Here is a 15,766-nt window from a genome sequence, read left to right as displayed (position 1 = left end):
TCCTGTGTAATCTGAGCGTAAAGTCATCTACACTGTGAATGAGCATGTGAAGAAGCATTTGAAGAATCTTGCAGCCCAGTGCTGAAGATTTTGGTAATTTGAATTCTTCAGCATGCACTGTTTGTATGCAGGCATATAGTAAGAGAAGATGATGGAAGAGGGGAAAAACACGTCTGATTGGAGCTGAGCCTCTTCAAGTAGCATGTATAACAAGTTCCTGAGCTAAATCTGACCTACTAGAGAGCTATACCCATCTTACCTGATCTTTTTTGATTGGGGATCCAGGATGGGGAAGAAGCTGCATGAAGATCATTAAGAGCAGGGATGGCAAGGAGCACACTGGAGGTACCTTGGTATCTGCTTTAAGACCAGGTAAAAGGAAATTCATGGTAGTGGCATTACATGTAAATTACAAAGATAAGACTGAACCCCTCAGAACCATAAAATATACACAGGTCTTTGGATTGAAGTCCATAGGATGTGAGTGATTCAAGAAGCAGACCTCTTTTCTGCCTTTAAGACCATATGAAAAAAATCTCTGAAGATAACATCTTTTTAGATAGTGCAGCATTGCACATTTAGTTTCAGGTATGTAATGTTCACCTTAATTATTTGTTTCATATGATGGGATGTGTGGATTTGCTGTCCCAAAAAACAGAATGCTGTCTGTAGCTATAAAGAATAGTTAGTGTATAAACATCCTGAAACTCACATAATTTGAAGCAGGTTGAAAAATTGAGCGTTGCCAGCAGGGCATTAGAAACTTTCAGTGGAGGGATTTTTCCTCAGAAGTATTGCTGTTTGTCCTTGAAAAGTGTGCAGTTGCTACTGCCAGGCATTTACAGTCATTGTGCTGATAGTGATAAGTTTTTGCTGTCAACCAGAAGAGGTTCTATGGCTCCTTTTGAGAGTAAAAAAACTAGGCTTGTTTCAGAAAGTTGCTTTGTTGTTTAGAATGGGGAGAAAAGAGGACATAGTTCTGCAACGGTGACTTGCCCTGCAACGTGGACTATCAGGAGCAAAGATTTGAGTTGTAAAATCCAATTTTTTAATACCAAGGCAATTGATTGGATTGCTTATTTAAACTCTGCTCTCCTTTCTCCATTATTGATCAAGGGAGTATTTCACAGTAGCACATGTTAGATTTCGATGGTGTTTACGGATCTGAGTAATCTTAATCTTCTCTCAGAGGTGGGAGAAGACAGCAATGCAAAGGTTTTAAGCTATGTGGACTAGACTTCAGGTTGTAGATTTAAGGACAAAATCATTTTGGTAAGTAATGTAATGAAAAAGAGCATAATTCCCTGGATAAAGTAAAATTTGTCTGTGAAATATGATCTTTGAGAGGATCCTTCTGATGAGAAGGGCTCAGTATCAGTAAGGCTTTCCCTGGATCTAAAATTCAGGCCAAGGTGCCAAAGAGCCGCCTTTTTTAGGAAGAAGTTTAGTGAAGTTTACTATATACTGAACCTTTAAAAATTGCTATGACAGCTCTTCCTACAGAAAAAGCATCTCATTCCTAAACAAATTCAAACCAAGTGTTAATCAGGGACTGGGTTAGAAAGGGATGAGAAGGGAAGGATGGAGAATCTCTTAGTTATTCTGAAGTTACGTCTTTGATCCATTTGTGAGAGTGGATAGTGTGTGTCAATATTCTTGGGCTCTATATAGGCACGTGACTAATCTTGAGAGTACAGGTAAGATGTGAAGTTCCCGATAACTTAGTACTATTTCGTAGTTCACTGTGCGAAGTAAATTTCCCAGTTGTCTAATTGAAGTTCTTCTAGGGGCAAAATAGGAGCTGTGTGTCTTTGCCTGTTTCGTTGTGGAGAAAGTTCTGAGGTTACCTCCTCAATTTTCCTTCTTTTCTTTGTTCCTGCTTCTGAAGGATCTTCTTTTTCCTTGAATGGTCTAATGGGACTGGAATTGTAAAAGGAATCTAGGTTTTTCATTACAAGATGTAGCACATGTCACTGTAGTTTTTAAATAGCTTTATGAAACAGTGTGTGATCTTAAAACTTTTAACATGCTGCTTTGACCAAAGGAGATATCAAAGCTTGCTTATCTTTGGGGAAAATTAGGTGGTAAGGCCCTATAGGCTGAACAGTTTCTTCTTCCTCCTGCTGTCTCTTGCAGCAGTTGAGGTTTTGACATGGAACTGCTATGTGAGTTGACTGAGATGGATCTTGGAAATACGGGTTTTGATCAGTTCTCCAGTTAACTCCTACTCTGCCAGCATATCAGAATGTGCTTAAAGTTTATTGTGAGACAGGTATCTGAGAGGTTTTTTTTGAATTAATTTAGTATTTACTAATCTGATGCTGCTTCAGGAGTATCTATGCAAGTTCTAGTAATGGAACAACACTGACAACAGTAATGAAGCACACTGTTCTTTTTTGGTTTTCCAACAGAGTGCAAGTTGTGCCGATTACATCAATACATCTTCTGTTCAAAACCATTTTGTGCATGTGGTCTTAATATTGTGGGATGATACTTGGATGTACACAAAAGAGGCTTGATCTTTTGCTTGAATACTGCTGATTCTGTGTCCCACAGTATTTAAACAATACCACACACATCCTAAAAGGGTTGTCAACTGCTCAGTATCTTTCATTGTCTTAGTGGTTCAGACCTCTTTGCGCATAGGTATGTTTTGGGGGGAACCTCACTTCTAAGAGGTTTATTTTCTTTTTTTTAAGGGTTCAGCTTTAATTGAGTCACATCATTGAAGACATTTATACGATTAAGCTCTGTTTGAAATTTAATGAACAAATGCTTTTAAAGTGTACATGTATTGAATCATAAAACCAGGAGTATAGCTAAGAACTCCCTTATGGTGTTTATGGAAGAGTGTAATTTTACGGCCTGAGTGTGGAGTGTGCTTTTGTGCTTTTTTTGCTTATTGTGCTTTTCCTGAACATCAGTTACTGGACTAAAACTGCAATAAATCATTGAGCTGTATGGACCTTCAGTCCTACTTGGTATGGCCCTTCCTGATAAGAAAAATTGGGAAGAATACTCTAATGATCCAAGTCAGAAAGTGGTTTGGGGAGTAGCTCTTGGCACATACATATGCCTTTTCCATTAAAAAAAAAATGATAATAACATCTAATCTCTGTAAGGAAAATATTTCTAAAAGTGACTTTAAGTGCTTCTTATTTCTAGTCTATGGGAACATCCCTTGAAAAGATGATAATTCAGGAGAGGCAAAAAATTCTTAACAATATTTTTCTGTCTTAGAAACTGTACAAATCCACCAAAAGATCAGGAAGTGTGATGACAAAACACGACCTTGGTATTCTTCACTGGAAGGTGCTGGAAAACAAAATTCTGAAACAGCCATGCAACTTCAAGTGAGTGCTGAGCCTTTTGGAGGTGACTGCATTGAGAACAGGACTACTGAAGAATGTCTGCACAGTGGTGAGGATAAAACTGTAGATGTGATAATACAGACAGATGGGGCACACAGCGCTTCATACTTTTCTGATCCAGAACAGAAGGGCCCAGGTAGAAGTGTGATGGATATATTGAACTGGGCCAGGCCTCTCCCTGCTCTACTTTCTCCAGTACAGTGTTCACCACTAACTACACAGGTGAGTTTCAGGATGTGTCTGACTTGATACTAACTTGGTAGTGTAATTATTGCAAAAATAATGATTAGATATTCCTGGAAATCTTTCTTTTTTCTTTTTTTTTGAGTATCAGCATTAGTTACTCATGCACTGAAAGGGTCTCTGTGCAAGTGTGTAGATCTGTATGGATACTTCTTTACATTATAGCATACTGCCTGTGGAAGGGGGCAAAACAATTTTCAGAAGTATATTTGAAACAGTCACCCTTGTCTCACCTGCTGTCATAATTTCTTTTCCCAGTGTTGGAAGACTTAGTCCCAACTCTTGTTGGGTATAAGCAAAATTCCATAGCTTGAAAGTCAAGGGGAACCTACTCAAATGTTGTTTTCCAGTAATCTTAGAATGCAAGTAGGAAGGTAAAGAAGTCTCTGACTTTTCATGGAGATACTTCCCATTTGCTGTGAAGAACAATTATGGACAAGGTTGTAATTTTGTTGATCAGCCTTAATCTCTCATAACCACTGCATATCAGGGCTACCAGTGTATTTGTTTAGACAAATAGATCTTAAAACCAGTAACAGGCTTTGGAATATTAACTTTGTATTTTTCATTAAAGAATATGTTGTTTGGAGAAGTCACAAGTTCCGGCGATGAAGAAGTTGATTGCAGTGCTTCTGCAGTGGAGGATGTTTTACAAGAACACCAAATTCAGCCTCGGGGTTTTAATGCATTCAGCCTCAATGAGAAGTGTATCAGACAAAGCAAATCGTGTGAGCATGGTCTTGATGCAGAAATCTCACACAACATGAGTTGGAACGAAAAGGTGTCGAGCAAGGAGGAGAGAGATACTGAAACAAAGCAAGGTGATGTTGCTGCTTTAGTCACAGGTATGGAAACTAACAAAGTTTGTTTGGAGGAGAACATGGAAACTGAGAAGAGAGAACTAACTGGAGCAACAGCACGTGAATTGGAAGCCATCGAAGAACAGAAAGGAGATGGTGAGGACATGCACAGTGAAGAGAGAGGTTCTTCAGCTGACTTTGTGTTACAGAGTTACAAGCCTCAGAATGAGATGGAAAAACGTAGCGAGACAGAGCAAACAGTGGAGAATGTAATCTTGATCAGAGCTGTTGATTGTGAGGGTACACATGAAAAGCATGGTGAACTAATGAAAGCAGAAAGAGATGGATTATCAGGAGAGAGAGAAACTCCTAGGGCAGTGTCTGTTCCCCAAAATATTGCTCATTTGCCATCCAAGCAGTGCATTCTGCTTCAAAATGGAGATTCTGAGGAGAAATCTGATGCGTTGATAGAAAGTGAAATGGTTGAAAATGAATCAAAAGGTGTAGTCAATGTAACTATTAAGGCAAGAGATGTAGGGGAAAACAAAAAGCAAGTGATAATTGGAGAGAAAACAGCTGCAATACAGCTGAAAGGGCTCTGTGTAGTGACAAATAATGAGAGCGAGCTCTCTGAAAATGTATTGTCTGATTTCAGTTGTTCAAAATCCTTCTGTGAAGTGGAGTGTCCTAAAGACCTTATGATACAGTGTGATGGGGAGGAATTAATTGTGAAGACTGGGGCAGACACTGGAGCTACTGAGGTCTTTGCACACTCTCATTGCTCTGAAATAAAACATGATAGTGAAGAGATACTGGACAAACAGTGTGTGCAAATAATGAAAGACGAAGTGGACAGAGAATATAAATCAGAGACTGTTAAAGTCTCTAGACATTATGTACCTGTATCTGCTATGGAAGGAATCAGAAATTCATCGTCTGTGGATGACACAGGCAAAAGTGTAGGTATGGAGAGGACTGCTTTGTCAACCTTTCCAAAAGATGAACAGCTCAATATTGAAGACATGAATATAACCAGACCTGAGACTATTGAACTAACCACAAAGTTTGACAGAGAAAGTGTCCAAGAAATCGCTGAACCATCAGAGCTACTCCATAATGGAGAAAATGGAAAAGCAGTATGTAAAAAAGAGAGGGGATATTTAAAAGGCAAACCACACCAAGAAGAAAATGGTAGTAATTTATTGCAAGGGAAGTCGCACTTAGAAAGAATACTTGCACTGGCAAAGATGTCATGCATTACTGACGCAGAATGCAGTGTAGCTAAGTGTGAATCCTCTGTGTTAGATTTTGCAGAAATAAAAGATGAAATAAAGCGACCTGAAAACTTTTGTAATACATTAGAATTTGGGTCGTCTGAAACTCAAAACTTCACAGTGTTTGAATCTCAGGAGGCTGAATTCAGAGTTAATCCGGAAGATTTCAAAGAGGAAAGCAGTGAGCTGTTAGAAAGAGTGAATACCACTGAATCTGTCTTAGCAGAAAGTAATCTTGCTTCTCAGGCACAGTTTGCAAAGCCTCTAAAGGAGTTCTTGGTGACTGAAAATTTTAAATGTGATGAAATAGAAGGGGAATTAAATAAACAAAGGATGGAATTGGTGACTGAGACTTGTTCCAGTTCTTTTAACTGGGAAGAGTATGTTGTGAAGAAAAGTAGTATTTCAGAGATCATGTGCCAGCCTACTTCAGAAATGGATTTTAATAGTGACTCAGCTTTTTCTACTCAAGGGGACTTGGAGAGGGTCTGTATAAATACTGAAGAAACAGATCCTCCTGTGCAAGTGGGAATTGGCTTGGAATCCACAATGCCTCCTGATTTAAGTTTCAGTCTTCAGAAAGTTGTTAGTTTTGTTGAAACTAACTTCACAGAAAAGGATGCTTTTTCTCATATATGGGAAAACAAAGGAGATAAAATTTCTGTTATGAGTAGTGCATTTAACTGTTCTTCAGAAAACTTGGAAGAGGGTGCTGAGATTCTGTCTGCTGAAAGAGACAATATATGTGAAGAAGTGGACTGCCCTCAGAAGGAATACATACACAAAAATGAAGTGAAAATTCCAGATGAGAAGGAGCAGCCAGTAGGTAAAGAACCTCAGGCATCTGTTAAATCACAGATCCTGGAAGTAAACTCTTATAAGAAGAATACTTTTCTCCAAAAGTGCGATTGTCAAGCATCAGGATGCAAGACTTCTATGTGTGATGTTAGAACAGATCCTTTTAGAACTGGTTTACTAACAGCTGGAGGAGAAAGCAAAGAATTGAGTATTTTTAAGGCATCTGGAGAAAATGACATAGAAAGATCTAAAAATGATTTTGACATGCCAGAGCAGAGCAATGAATCTGAAGAGAAAGACTGCTCTGTACAAAACGTTAGATATGCAAAGTGTTCTGAATGTGCTGCTATGTTCAGAAAGGAACTGAGAGCTTCCAGGAGAATTGCAGTGGGTGCTCTGGAAACTGGTGCAATTGTCGGTGCTGATTACCCTGTATGTGAACTTCATTCAACAATGCAGCCAGGAAATACTTCAACAGTTGGTCATCTAAGAGCAGACACTATGGTGGATATGGATACAAACTGTGAAACAAAAAGCTCTCCAGATACTGCAAATGAGTTGTCAAGTGTGGTTGGGGAGGGTTGTCCTAAAGACTTAGCCTCTTGGAGAAAAGACTGTGTATTAGTAACCTCTGAAAATACTCAGGGTGCTAATGAATGCATGGTAGATTCTAACAGAGCTGGGTGCATCAGTAACAGTGAGGAAAGTCTGCTAAAAAGTGGGACATCAACAAAAAGCCCTCTGATGCCAAGTGCTTCAAACAATAGATTACCACTATGCCAGATGTTTAACAGATTCTCAGAAACTTGCAGACTGGCTGTAAAAAACAGTAAATTAAATACAAGAACATTAGCACTTGGCAATTTCTTAGAAGAAAATGATTCTGAAGAACTTCAGTCAAATGTGGAGCAAAGTGTACGATGTGGTATCGATAGGGGAGTTTCAGTGTTTGAAGAATATAATAGTAATCAAACTTGCACTGCTTGCAACATAGGAGAAAACAGCACTGTTACCCTAGATGGTAACAGTATAAAAACAAATTTTGTCAAGATTCTTCCAAATCCAGTCCTAGAGTGCCATCATCAGAAAGTTAGGCAGCATTCTGAGCCACAAAAACCAGTATTTGAGGAGCTATGTATGTTTGGGTCAGAGTCTTGTATGGATGGTGCTCTTAAAAAGAGCAATAAACTCAACTGCAAAGAGCAAGAACCATCTGAAATCTTGAGTGTTTCAAACAAGACAGTTGCCCAAGTAATGCATGCCAAGCTATCAAAGAGGCTGTTTTCAGGTAAAAGAAAAGCAAAGACTCACGAAGTTCAGCTAATTCAGCCAGTTCTTGCAAATGCTGATACTTCTTTGCCAATGAAATGCTCATCTGACACTATAAATAAAATTAGGCAAGAGATGGGTCCTCCTTTGCCCCCCTTGCTACTGCCTTTGATTGCTACTCCTCCAAAAGTTGCACATACCATGTCCCCAGTGATGTCTTCTACTGGCCGATCCTCTTTGTTTTCCCCACTTGATGACCTGATATCCCCACTACGTGAAACTCCTGTTCCTCCTCTCATGTCTCCATTAACGGATACTCCAACAGTAAAATCTGCTCTTGTATTTTCTCCTCCCTCACCCTCAGAAATAGCAGTAGGGAGAAGGATTTGTTCCTCACCTTTGAAATTTTGTACTTCCATTCCAAAGCACGCACTTCCTGTCCCAGGAAGATTTCCTCTGTTTGCAGCCGATAGTGCTGCCCCAGGGGCTCCACAGGAGAACTCCGTGAAAATATTAGACACTATGTATCCAGAGCTGTCTGCAAGGGCAAGAACACTTAACATTCTGAAAGGCAATATTCAGCTTAACCGATGTGCTTTTTCAGACAGCCAAAGTTTGCCAGGACCTGTGGCTCAAATAGGTGAGTTCAAAGTAATTGCCTCTACATCAACTGCTTTTGTTAAAACTGGTAGCAATATGAAATCTGATAGTAGCAAAGATAAAGACATGCAAAATCAGCAATTGTTTTCAAGCTCATCAAATCATCTTGAAAAACGAATGCTGTTGCCAGTATCTATGCCAAGAAGTGCAAAGAGACTGAGGTTGGACAGTGAGCCACCAAAGTTGGAGCCCAATGATATTGCTGCTATTGGAAGTACTAAAAACACAATCTCTGAAATGCAGGAGGCTTTCCATGACAAAAGCTGTGAAATCAGTGATTCAGCAAGCAGTTGCAGTTTAGAAGCGTCACTACCAGTAAAGGTTATTGATCCTGACTGTCAGAAAGTTTCTTTGGCATTGGAGAAAATTGCTGAATCGTGTTTTGACTTGTTACCAGTTATTAAAGGTCACGTATATGTCGGCAATATCTCAAAGATTCCGATAATGAGAGATGAAGAGAAAGAAGTTGTCTATGAGTTTGGTATAGAAAACAAGGTAAGTAGTATAACTTTTAATGTTGTGTTCTAATAATGACTTAAGGAGTTGCCAAATCTTGTAACTTCACAGGAGCAAGGCTGTGGCAGCTTTATGTTTCAAGGTCCATCCAGTACCAAGGCAAACTACATAATCTTAACAGGCACACACGCACACAGTATGCACCTAATATTGTTCCCTTCTCTGCCTGATTAGGGTGAAAGCCTGGTAGTGGAAAATGCATTAATATATACACAGACAGAACGGATCTTCCCAGTAGCTAACATTAGACAGTATATCCAGTAGGTGACTCCTGTTCTCCCCACTTCTCTCATGCACTGACAGACTTAGAGACGCAGGACTGCACACACATCACTCCCGTAGCTGGTCCAAACCTATGGCCTTACCGGCATCTGATCCTCAAACTCCTGCTCTTTCTGGTAGCTGGTTGGACCTTCTGGTTCATCATGAACCAATACAGAGACTTCCTATCTGCAGGTATGGAGTCTAAGCCTGTGGCCTCTCCAGCACCTGACTCTTAAGCTCTCATTCTAGTCTTTGCTTTTAGCCCTTACTCTAAACATACTATAGGAAGTCTTGCACAATCCCAGTATTCTCCTTCCTTGCATTTATTTAGTCCCATATTACTGTAGACAGTAACACCCCTTCCCCACCTCCTGCAGTGTATAAGGTGTTCTGGGAGGGACTATGCTGTTGCTAATCTAGTAAGTCTCACACTTGGACCATGGGCTGTTTGTCCTGCTGTAATAGATCTGGGAGTAACCGAGTTCAGTGTGCTCCATTTACCCTGATTAGGTTATTTGGGTTCCTCTATCATTATTTTTCTCCTCATTTTCTATTTAAGGGAGATACTTTTTAATCACATAACTAAAAAATTTCTGATTTGAAGCATAGTAGTGCTATTCACCTGTTTAAGGCATGTTTATTATGGGAAGTTGCTATTCTTTTTATCTTTCACTGGGTGCCTCTGATTTACTTTTCTCTATTTATCAGTATGCAAACAGTATTCTTGCAAATAAGATCATAGAATCATCTGGTTGGAAGAGACCAGAAGATCACTGAGTTCATCTGTTCACTCTGCACTGCCAGGCTCCTTCTACCATGTCCCTCAGCACCACATCTACACGTCTTTCAAACACTTCCAGGGACTGGGACTCCACCACCTCCCTGGGCAGACTCTTCCAATGCTTCACCACCCTCTCTGTAAAGAAGTTCTTCCTGATAGCTAACCTAGATCTCCCCTGGTGCAACTTAAGGCTGTTTCCTCTCATCCTGACACTTATCACATGGGAGAAGGGACCAACCCCCACTTCCCCACAACCTCCTTTCGAGTAGTTGTAGAGAGCAATATGGTCTTCCCTCAGCCTCCTTTTCTCCAGGCTAAACAACCTCAGTTCCCTCAGCTGCTCCTTATAAGACTTGCTCTGCAGAGCCTTCACAAGCCTTGTTGCCCTTTTCTGGATGTGCTCCAGCACCTCAATGTCTTTCTTGAAGCGAGGGTCTCAAAACTGTGCCAAGTACAGGGGAACAATCACTTCCCTGCTCCTGCTGGCCACACTAGTGCTGATACAAGCCAGGATGCTGTTAGCCTTCTTGGCTGCCTGGGCACACTGCTGGCTCATATTCAATTGGCTGTTGAACAGCACCCCCAGGTCCTTTTCTGCTGTGCAGCTTTCCAGCCGCTCCTTCCGAAGCTTGTAACGCTGCAGGGGGTTGTTGTGGCCCAAGTGCAGGACCTGGTACTTAGTCTTATTTAACTTCATACTGATGGCCTCAGCCCGTTGATCCAGCCTGTCCAGATCTCTCTGTAGAGCCTCCTGACTACCTTTTTCTTTTTCATACTATAATGTTATCAAATATTCTTAAGTATATAACAGTCTAACAATATTTTTTGTGCCTTATAGCATTTAGCAGAGTCATTGCTGCATGTTATTCTGAAGAAACTCAGATCTCAGAAGAATGACACAAATTACAATTTCAGTCAGGCTCTGTGTCGAGTCTATACAGGAATTTGTCGACAGTTGGGAGATTTGGAAAGAGCCCGCCTTTTCTGCTATAGCCTACTTAAAGAAGGTATGGTATGGCTTAGTGGTCTTGTATCTTAAATATGCTGTGTGTCTTTGCTGTGGTGTTCCAGTGTGATAATATTTGTAGAAAGAAACAAACAGTAATCCTTTGAAAGGAGCATTTTCCTTAGAATTTTTTTTTTTGTATAGTGTAGAAGTATAGTAATTTGTCTCTCAGTTCCTTCACATCTGTGTCTCAGTTTGGTGATGATCCGGGCTCTTAGTACTCTACTAGAAGTATTTTATTTAGCATCTTCTGAGCTTTCATTTTTGCCCCACCATCTGCAAAATGATAATGTGATTCCAGGGACTTTTGTACTTCTCGCTTATTAATATTTTCTTATATTAACTAAGCACTGATTCATAAAGCAAGCATGACCTAAAAACATGTATTGGCTTAAAACGTGTCAGGAGTTGGACAATACCTTGAACAGAATGAGTGTATTTGTATAACATGCTCTCCTTAAAGTTTTATTACTTCCTATTATCCAAAGTCTCGCTTGGTTGAGAGGATTTTTCCTTTTGGTTCCTTTACTTTGTCCCCCTTCCTTTTGTTCCAGGTAACAAAAGCAATACATAAATACTATCACTGTACCAAATTAAGAGCCTATTGTAGTTCTGGAAGGACTTCACCTGGTTTGAAAATACTGAGCCATCCAAGGCTCAGAACAGTTTACTGGTATCTGTCCTTCAAATTAAAACAAAATAAAATTTGAGAGTCCTGTCTTTCATGCAGTCCATCATAACTCTCTGTTTACTTTTTTCATATTAATAGTGTACTGGATGGAACTCTGTAATTCTTTACACTCAATAAATCCATTAAAACTTCATGCTTTGATCTGTCTTCATAGGCTGTAGTTCTTAAGGTCTTCCTAAAAATGTAGAAGTTTTGCTGAAGTGAAGAGGGAAGACACATTTAGGGAAAACACATTTAACTTTTCCATTTTCTTTTTGAAGCTTTTTGTAGTGACAGTAGTGTTTCAGGCATATGTATTGCAGTGTTGCATTTCATGCATTAAAGTCATACCTACTTCTTGCTTATTCTAATGTACTTGTTATTGCTTGCAGTCTACACATGCATGTTTTCTCTTAATATTTTGCCTTGAATATTTCTCCTTTGGTGTTCAGAAGGGTCTGTTAGCTTCCCTTTGATGGCCTGACTGTCCTCTCTTTCCTCTCTTCTGGATATATAGTTGTCAGATACTTGCTCTAAATTAAATTAATGAATGAGATTTTTTTCAATTATATCAGTAGCACAATTTTTACATTTATGGAAATACAAATTTTGACATACATCATTCATATATGCTTACATACAACTCGTATAATTTCCCTGACAGAGTCTGGGAAAATTGTTGAGCAATATCAGATTTCATATTTGAATTGTATGAAAGTTCTTTGCAAAGTTTTGTTGTTGGTGGTTTTTTTGTTATGGATTTCATAGGAGTGTGGGTGCAAGGTGTTAGCAAGTACTGTGGATTTGAACTGAAGATCCAATTTTCATAGTATTACACATCTCAGGATTTTTTTTTTTTTTATCAGTGCTCATTTGTGACTGGACTGTATTAGGTGGGCTGCTGGAGTACAGTCTTCCAGTTTAATTTCATCCTACAAGAATCCAGTTTCAGTGCTCTAAGACCACTTTCCTTAGTGAACTGAAGTGCAGTAAGAAAGATGAACAAAATGCAAAAGGAAAGGTCCTTACGCACTGTCATTACACAGTGAAGTCCAGTGAAGCCTTTATTTTTTTTTTTCCTTAAAACAAGAGTGAAATAACAATGGGGGAAGTGGCTTAAGGGGGGGATGCTTTTTTTCCTTTGGTCTTTTTTTCTTATTTAATCTTGGGACTGAGATATGCTAGTATGATTCCTGTTTCCTGTACTATAGTTGTTGACATGACTTTTGTGCTGCCTTTCCTAGTTATCTTGATGAAAAGTGTATTAGCTTTTAATGCCTAAGTGTATTTTTTTGTTGTTTTTAAGTGTTAAAAACTTACATTGTTCTCTTTTTTTTTCTTAGACTTTCCAAACTCAGAAAAATTGATTTTATTTATCATGAATGTATGGTCCGACATATTTGTCTTCCAAGGTGCAATTAACAAAGCTATGCAATTAGTTGTCAGGCAGAGTGCAAGCAATGAGATACTGGCCTGTTTGAGTGCTTATCTGAACTGGGAACAGGTAATGTTTGCTTTCATTGTCAGTATCAGCTTTTGTTTGCATTGGTCACTTTGCTGGCTGAATCAAATCAAGCAGCTTACTCATGGATGAAGGCTGTGAATCTCCTATGGAGTCTGTACAGCTGCACAACTAATGCTGCTTCAGATGTTTTTCCTGTGGTCATCTACTAGAGCACAACATTTTTATTGTTTTCCTGTTAAATACTAATCCTTCTATTAAACATTAAAATACTGTTTTTAACCTTTGACTGGAGTGTTCTTAGACTAGGGAGTTCTGTCCCTCTGTGGAACTATGACTTTGATCTTCTTTGAGGTGGTTTTCTTTATGTTTTGTTGGTTTTTTTAATATGTATAGGGCTTGTCTGTCTGTCTGAGTTCTCCGTGAAATAGGTAATTATTTATCACAGCAGACATCAAGATGATTCTGTCTTTTTACTTGCGATCTCTCTGTGAGGTAGACTGTAAAGACCCATTTATCACCAAAAAAAAAATCAGCCAATCAATTTCATAAGCAGCTGGCACGATCAATACAAAACTGCAGTAACAACAGAAAGATGACCAATGCTAAGCACCTAAGGACTTTTGAGATTTGACTTCAGGTCTTTGATTACTTGGGTGAATCATTTAATTTCTGTCAATTTTCAGCAGGCACACATTACCATCCTGAAAGGGATGTTACAAAGAAGAGTTAAAATCGGACAAGCTTGATATCAGTAGGAGCAAATTTATATCATTCAGATGGAAAGGCAGATGTACTTTGCTTCTGGAGAAAGAGTTTGTATTACAGGCTTGTGTGTTTACTTGAAGGCTAGGTCCCCAGTAGTTTTGAAAGCCCCTTGTTAATGCCAGGCTTGCTTGATGGAAGTGCTTTAGTTCTGTAAATACCAATTGAATAAAGTCATCTTGATTCATAGTTCACCTATTCCCTATCCGAGCATGCTGCTCCACAACTGCCTTGAGGACTTCAGCTAGGTTTACTGCTGTCAGCATAGCCTTTACGTGTTGTACTAACTGGAAAAAGCATGATTTATTTTTTTTAGATCTGAAACCAGCCCTGAATTTAATATGGTAGCACTGGAATTACAGCCCCCTATAAATCTCCTGATGTAGTGCAGGTTTACAGTGGAGTGAGTTAAGAAGGAATGGATTTGTATATGTTGGTTTTTTGTTTTTTATGGTTTTTTTTTTTTTTTTAAATCACAGTTGTGATGTAGCATTAAGCTCTGGTATTCAGACTTATGCTGTACTGCAATCTCTGTTTAGCAATGAATTGGTATTCTCTGTTCTATAGGATTACAGCTTTCAGTTTCATGCCAATAGAGGTTATATAAGTATGTCTCAGTAAGTGTTCCTGGTAATATTAATTTTGTGCACTCATACTACATCACTTACTTATCAAAGTAAAGCTCATTTAGAATGGGGTATTTAATTCTTCATCAAAGTATGCCATGTTAGTGACTTGCACCATTGCAGAACTTGCCATTTATATGAGCTTTTGTACCAAGAAGATGTGCTAAGCACCCACGGTGTTTATGTGGTAAGCCTAGACTTTTTTCTTAATACTTCAACTATTAAAGTAGTTGCTTGGAAATAAGACCCTGATGAAGATGAAACAGTAATAAATTTTTGGCATCAGAAAATCATTTAAAAACACCAAACAAATGTAGAAAACGAGCAATATTAGTTTAATCTTCGTGCATTGGAAAACATTCTTCTGAGAAAAATCCCCAAATTGGAGAAGAGACTGGGTGTAGCGTTTGTGGGTTTTGTTGTTTGGTTGGTTTTTTTCCCCAAACTCTCCTAGTAAAAGTATCAGGAGAAATATTGAGAACTAGAAGATTTTAGTTTATGTACTCTTTCTTTGTGTTAAGTTAAACCCAGATTTGAATTTATGGTCTAAGACGCTGTGTATAGTCAGAATCAAATGTATGTAAAGAGTTTGGTTCTGAGTTGTTAACTTCTCATGCATTAAGATAATAACTTTCTAAAATTCCAGGGTTCCTCTTTAGATGCTGGTGTTATGGTCTCAAACCTGCTTTTAGAAATGCAGTCGTGTCCAAAAGTAGGATTTCAACCAAGTGAGCAATATGGAGAAGATCTGAGTGAAGATGCTTGGCAGTACGTATTTGCTGTTGATCTACTCTGTTCTCGCCTGAGGTGGGATTGGACACACAACAATGTTATAAGGTACTGTGGCAAGCAGTTTTTTCAGATATTTTCCTGTGGGGTGTTTTTATGGGTTTTTTTTGTTTTTTGAGACTTCACTTTTAACAGAAGAAAACATTGCATAGTTTGTGGCAACTTGTTGTGATATTTGGCACCCGACCTCTGCCGTCGAGGTCCACTTATACATTTTCTCTAACGGAGAGGATGCAAAATGGCACTTTATTACGTAATGAACAGGGTTATATAATCTCCCAAGAAGCCTCGCCCATCGTGGGTGGTTACTGCATTCCTGTAACGTAAACACGTAATCTTCCGACCGCCCACACTGCCACCCAGTGTTCTGCAACAATAGTTACTTAGAAGTAGGGGTGTTTTACTCCAGTGAAATCTAGACTTCTGTGTTCATGTGTCTTATTTTAAGATAGAATGAGCAATCACTGAGGAA

The 15,766-nt window shown here is 39.0% G+C and overlaps 1 protein-coding gene across 1 annotated transcript in view; it reads left to right on the top strand.

Annotated features, from left to right (window-relative positions):
• The window catches only part of ICE1 (interactor of little elongation complex ELL subunit 1), a 31,904-nt gene that overhangs the window by 12,817 nt on the left and 3,321 nt on the right, over positions 1 to 15,766 (top strand). The window contains exons 12-16 of the mRNA XM_010131501.1: positions 3,241 to 3,593; positions 4,189 to 8,910; positions 10,815 to 10,983; positions 12,996 to 13,156; positions 15,152 to 15,342. Coding sequence (XP_010129803.1) covers positions 3,241 to 3,593; positions 4,189 to 8,910; positions 10,815 to 10,983; positions 12,996 to 13,156; positions 15,152 to 15,342 — 5,596 coding nt within the window. The remainder of the gene's footprint in view (positions 1 to 3,240; positions 3,594 to 4,188; positions 8,911 to 10,814; positions 10,984 to 12,995; positions 13,157 to 15,151; positions 15,343 to 15,766) is intronic.

Source organism: Buceros rhinoceros, unplaced genomic scaffold (assembly GCF_000710305.1).
Source record: "Buceros rhinoceros silvestris isolate BGI_N320 unplaced genomic scaffold, ASM71030v1 scaffold11032, whole genome shotgun sequence".
NCBI classification, from domain to species: domain Eukaryota; kingdom Metazoa; phylum Chordata; class Aves; order Bucerotiformes; family Bucerotidae; genus Buceros; species Buceros rhinoceros.
The sequence above is the reverse complement of the archived record's forward strand: the minus strand, read 5'-3'. Positions and strand labels throughout refer to the sequence as shown.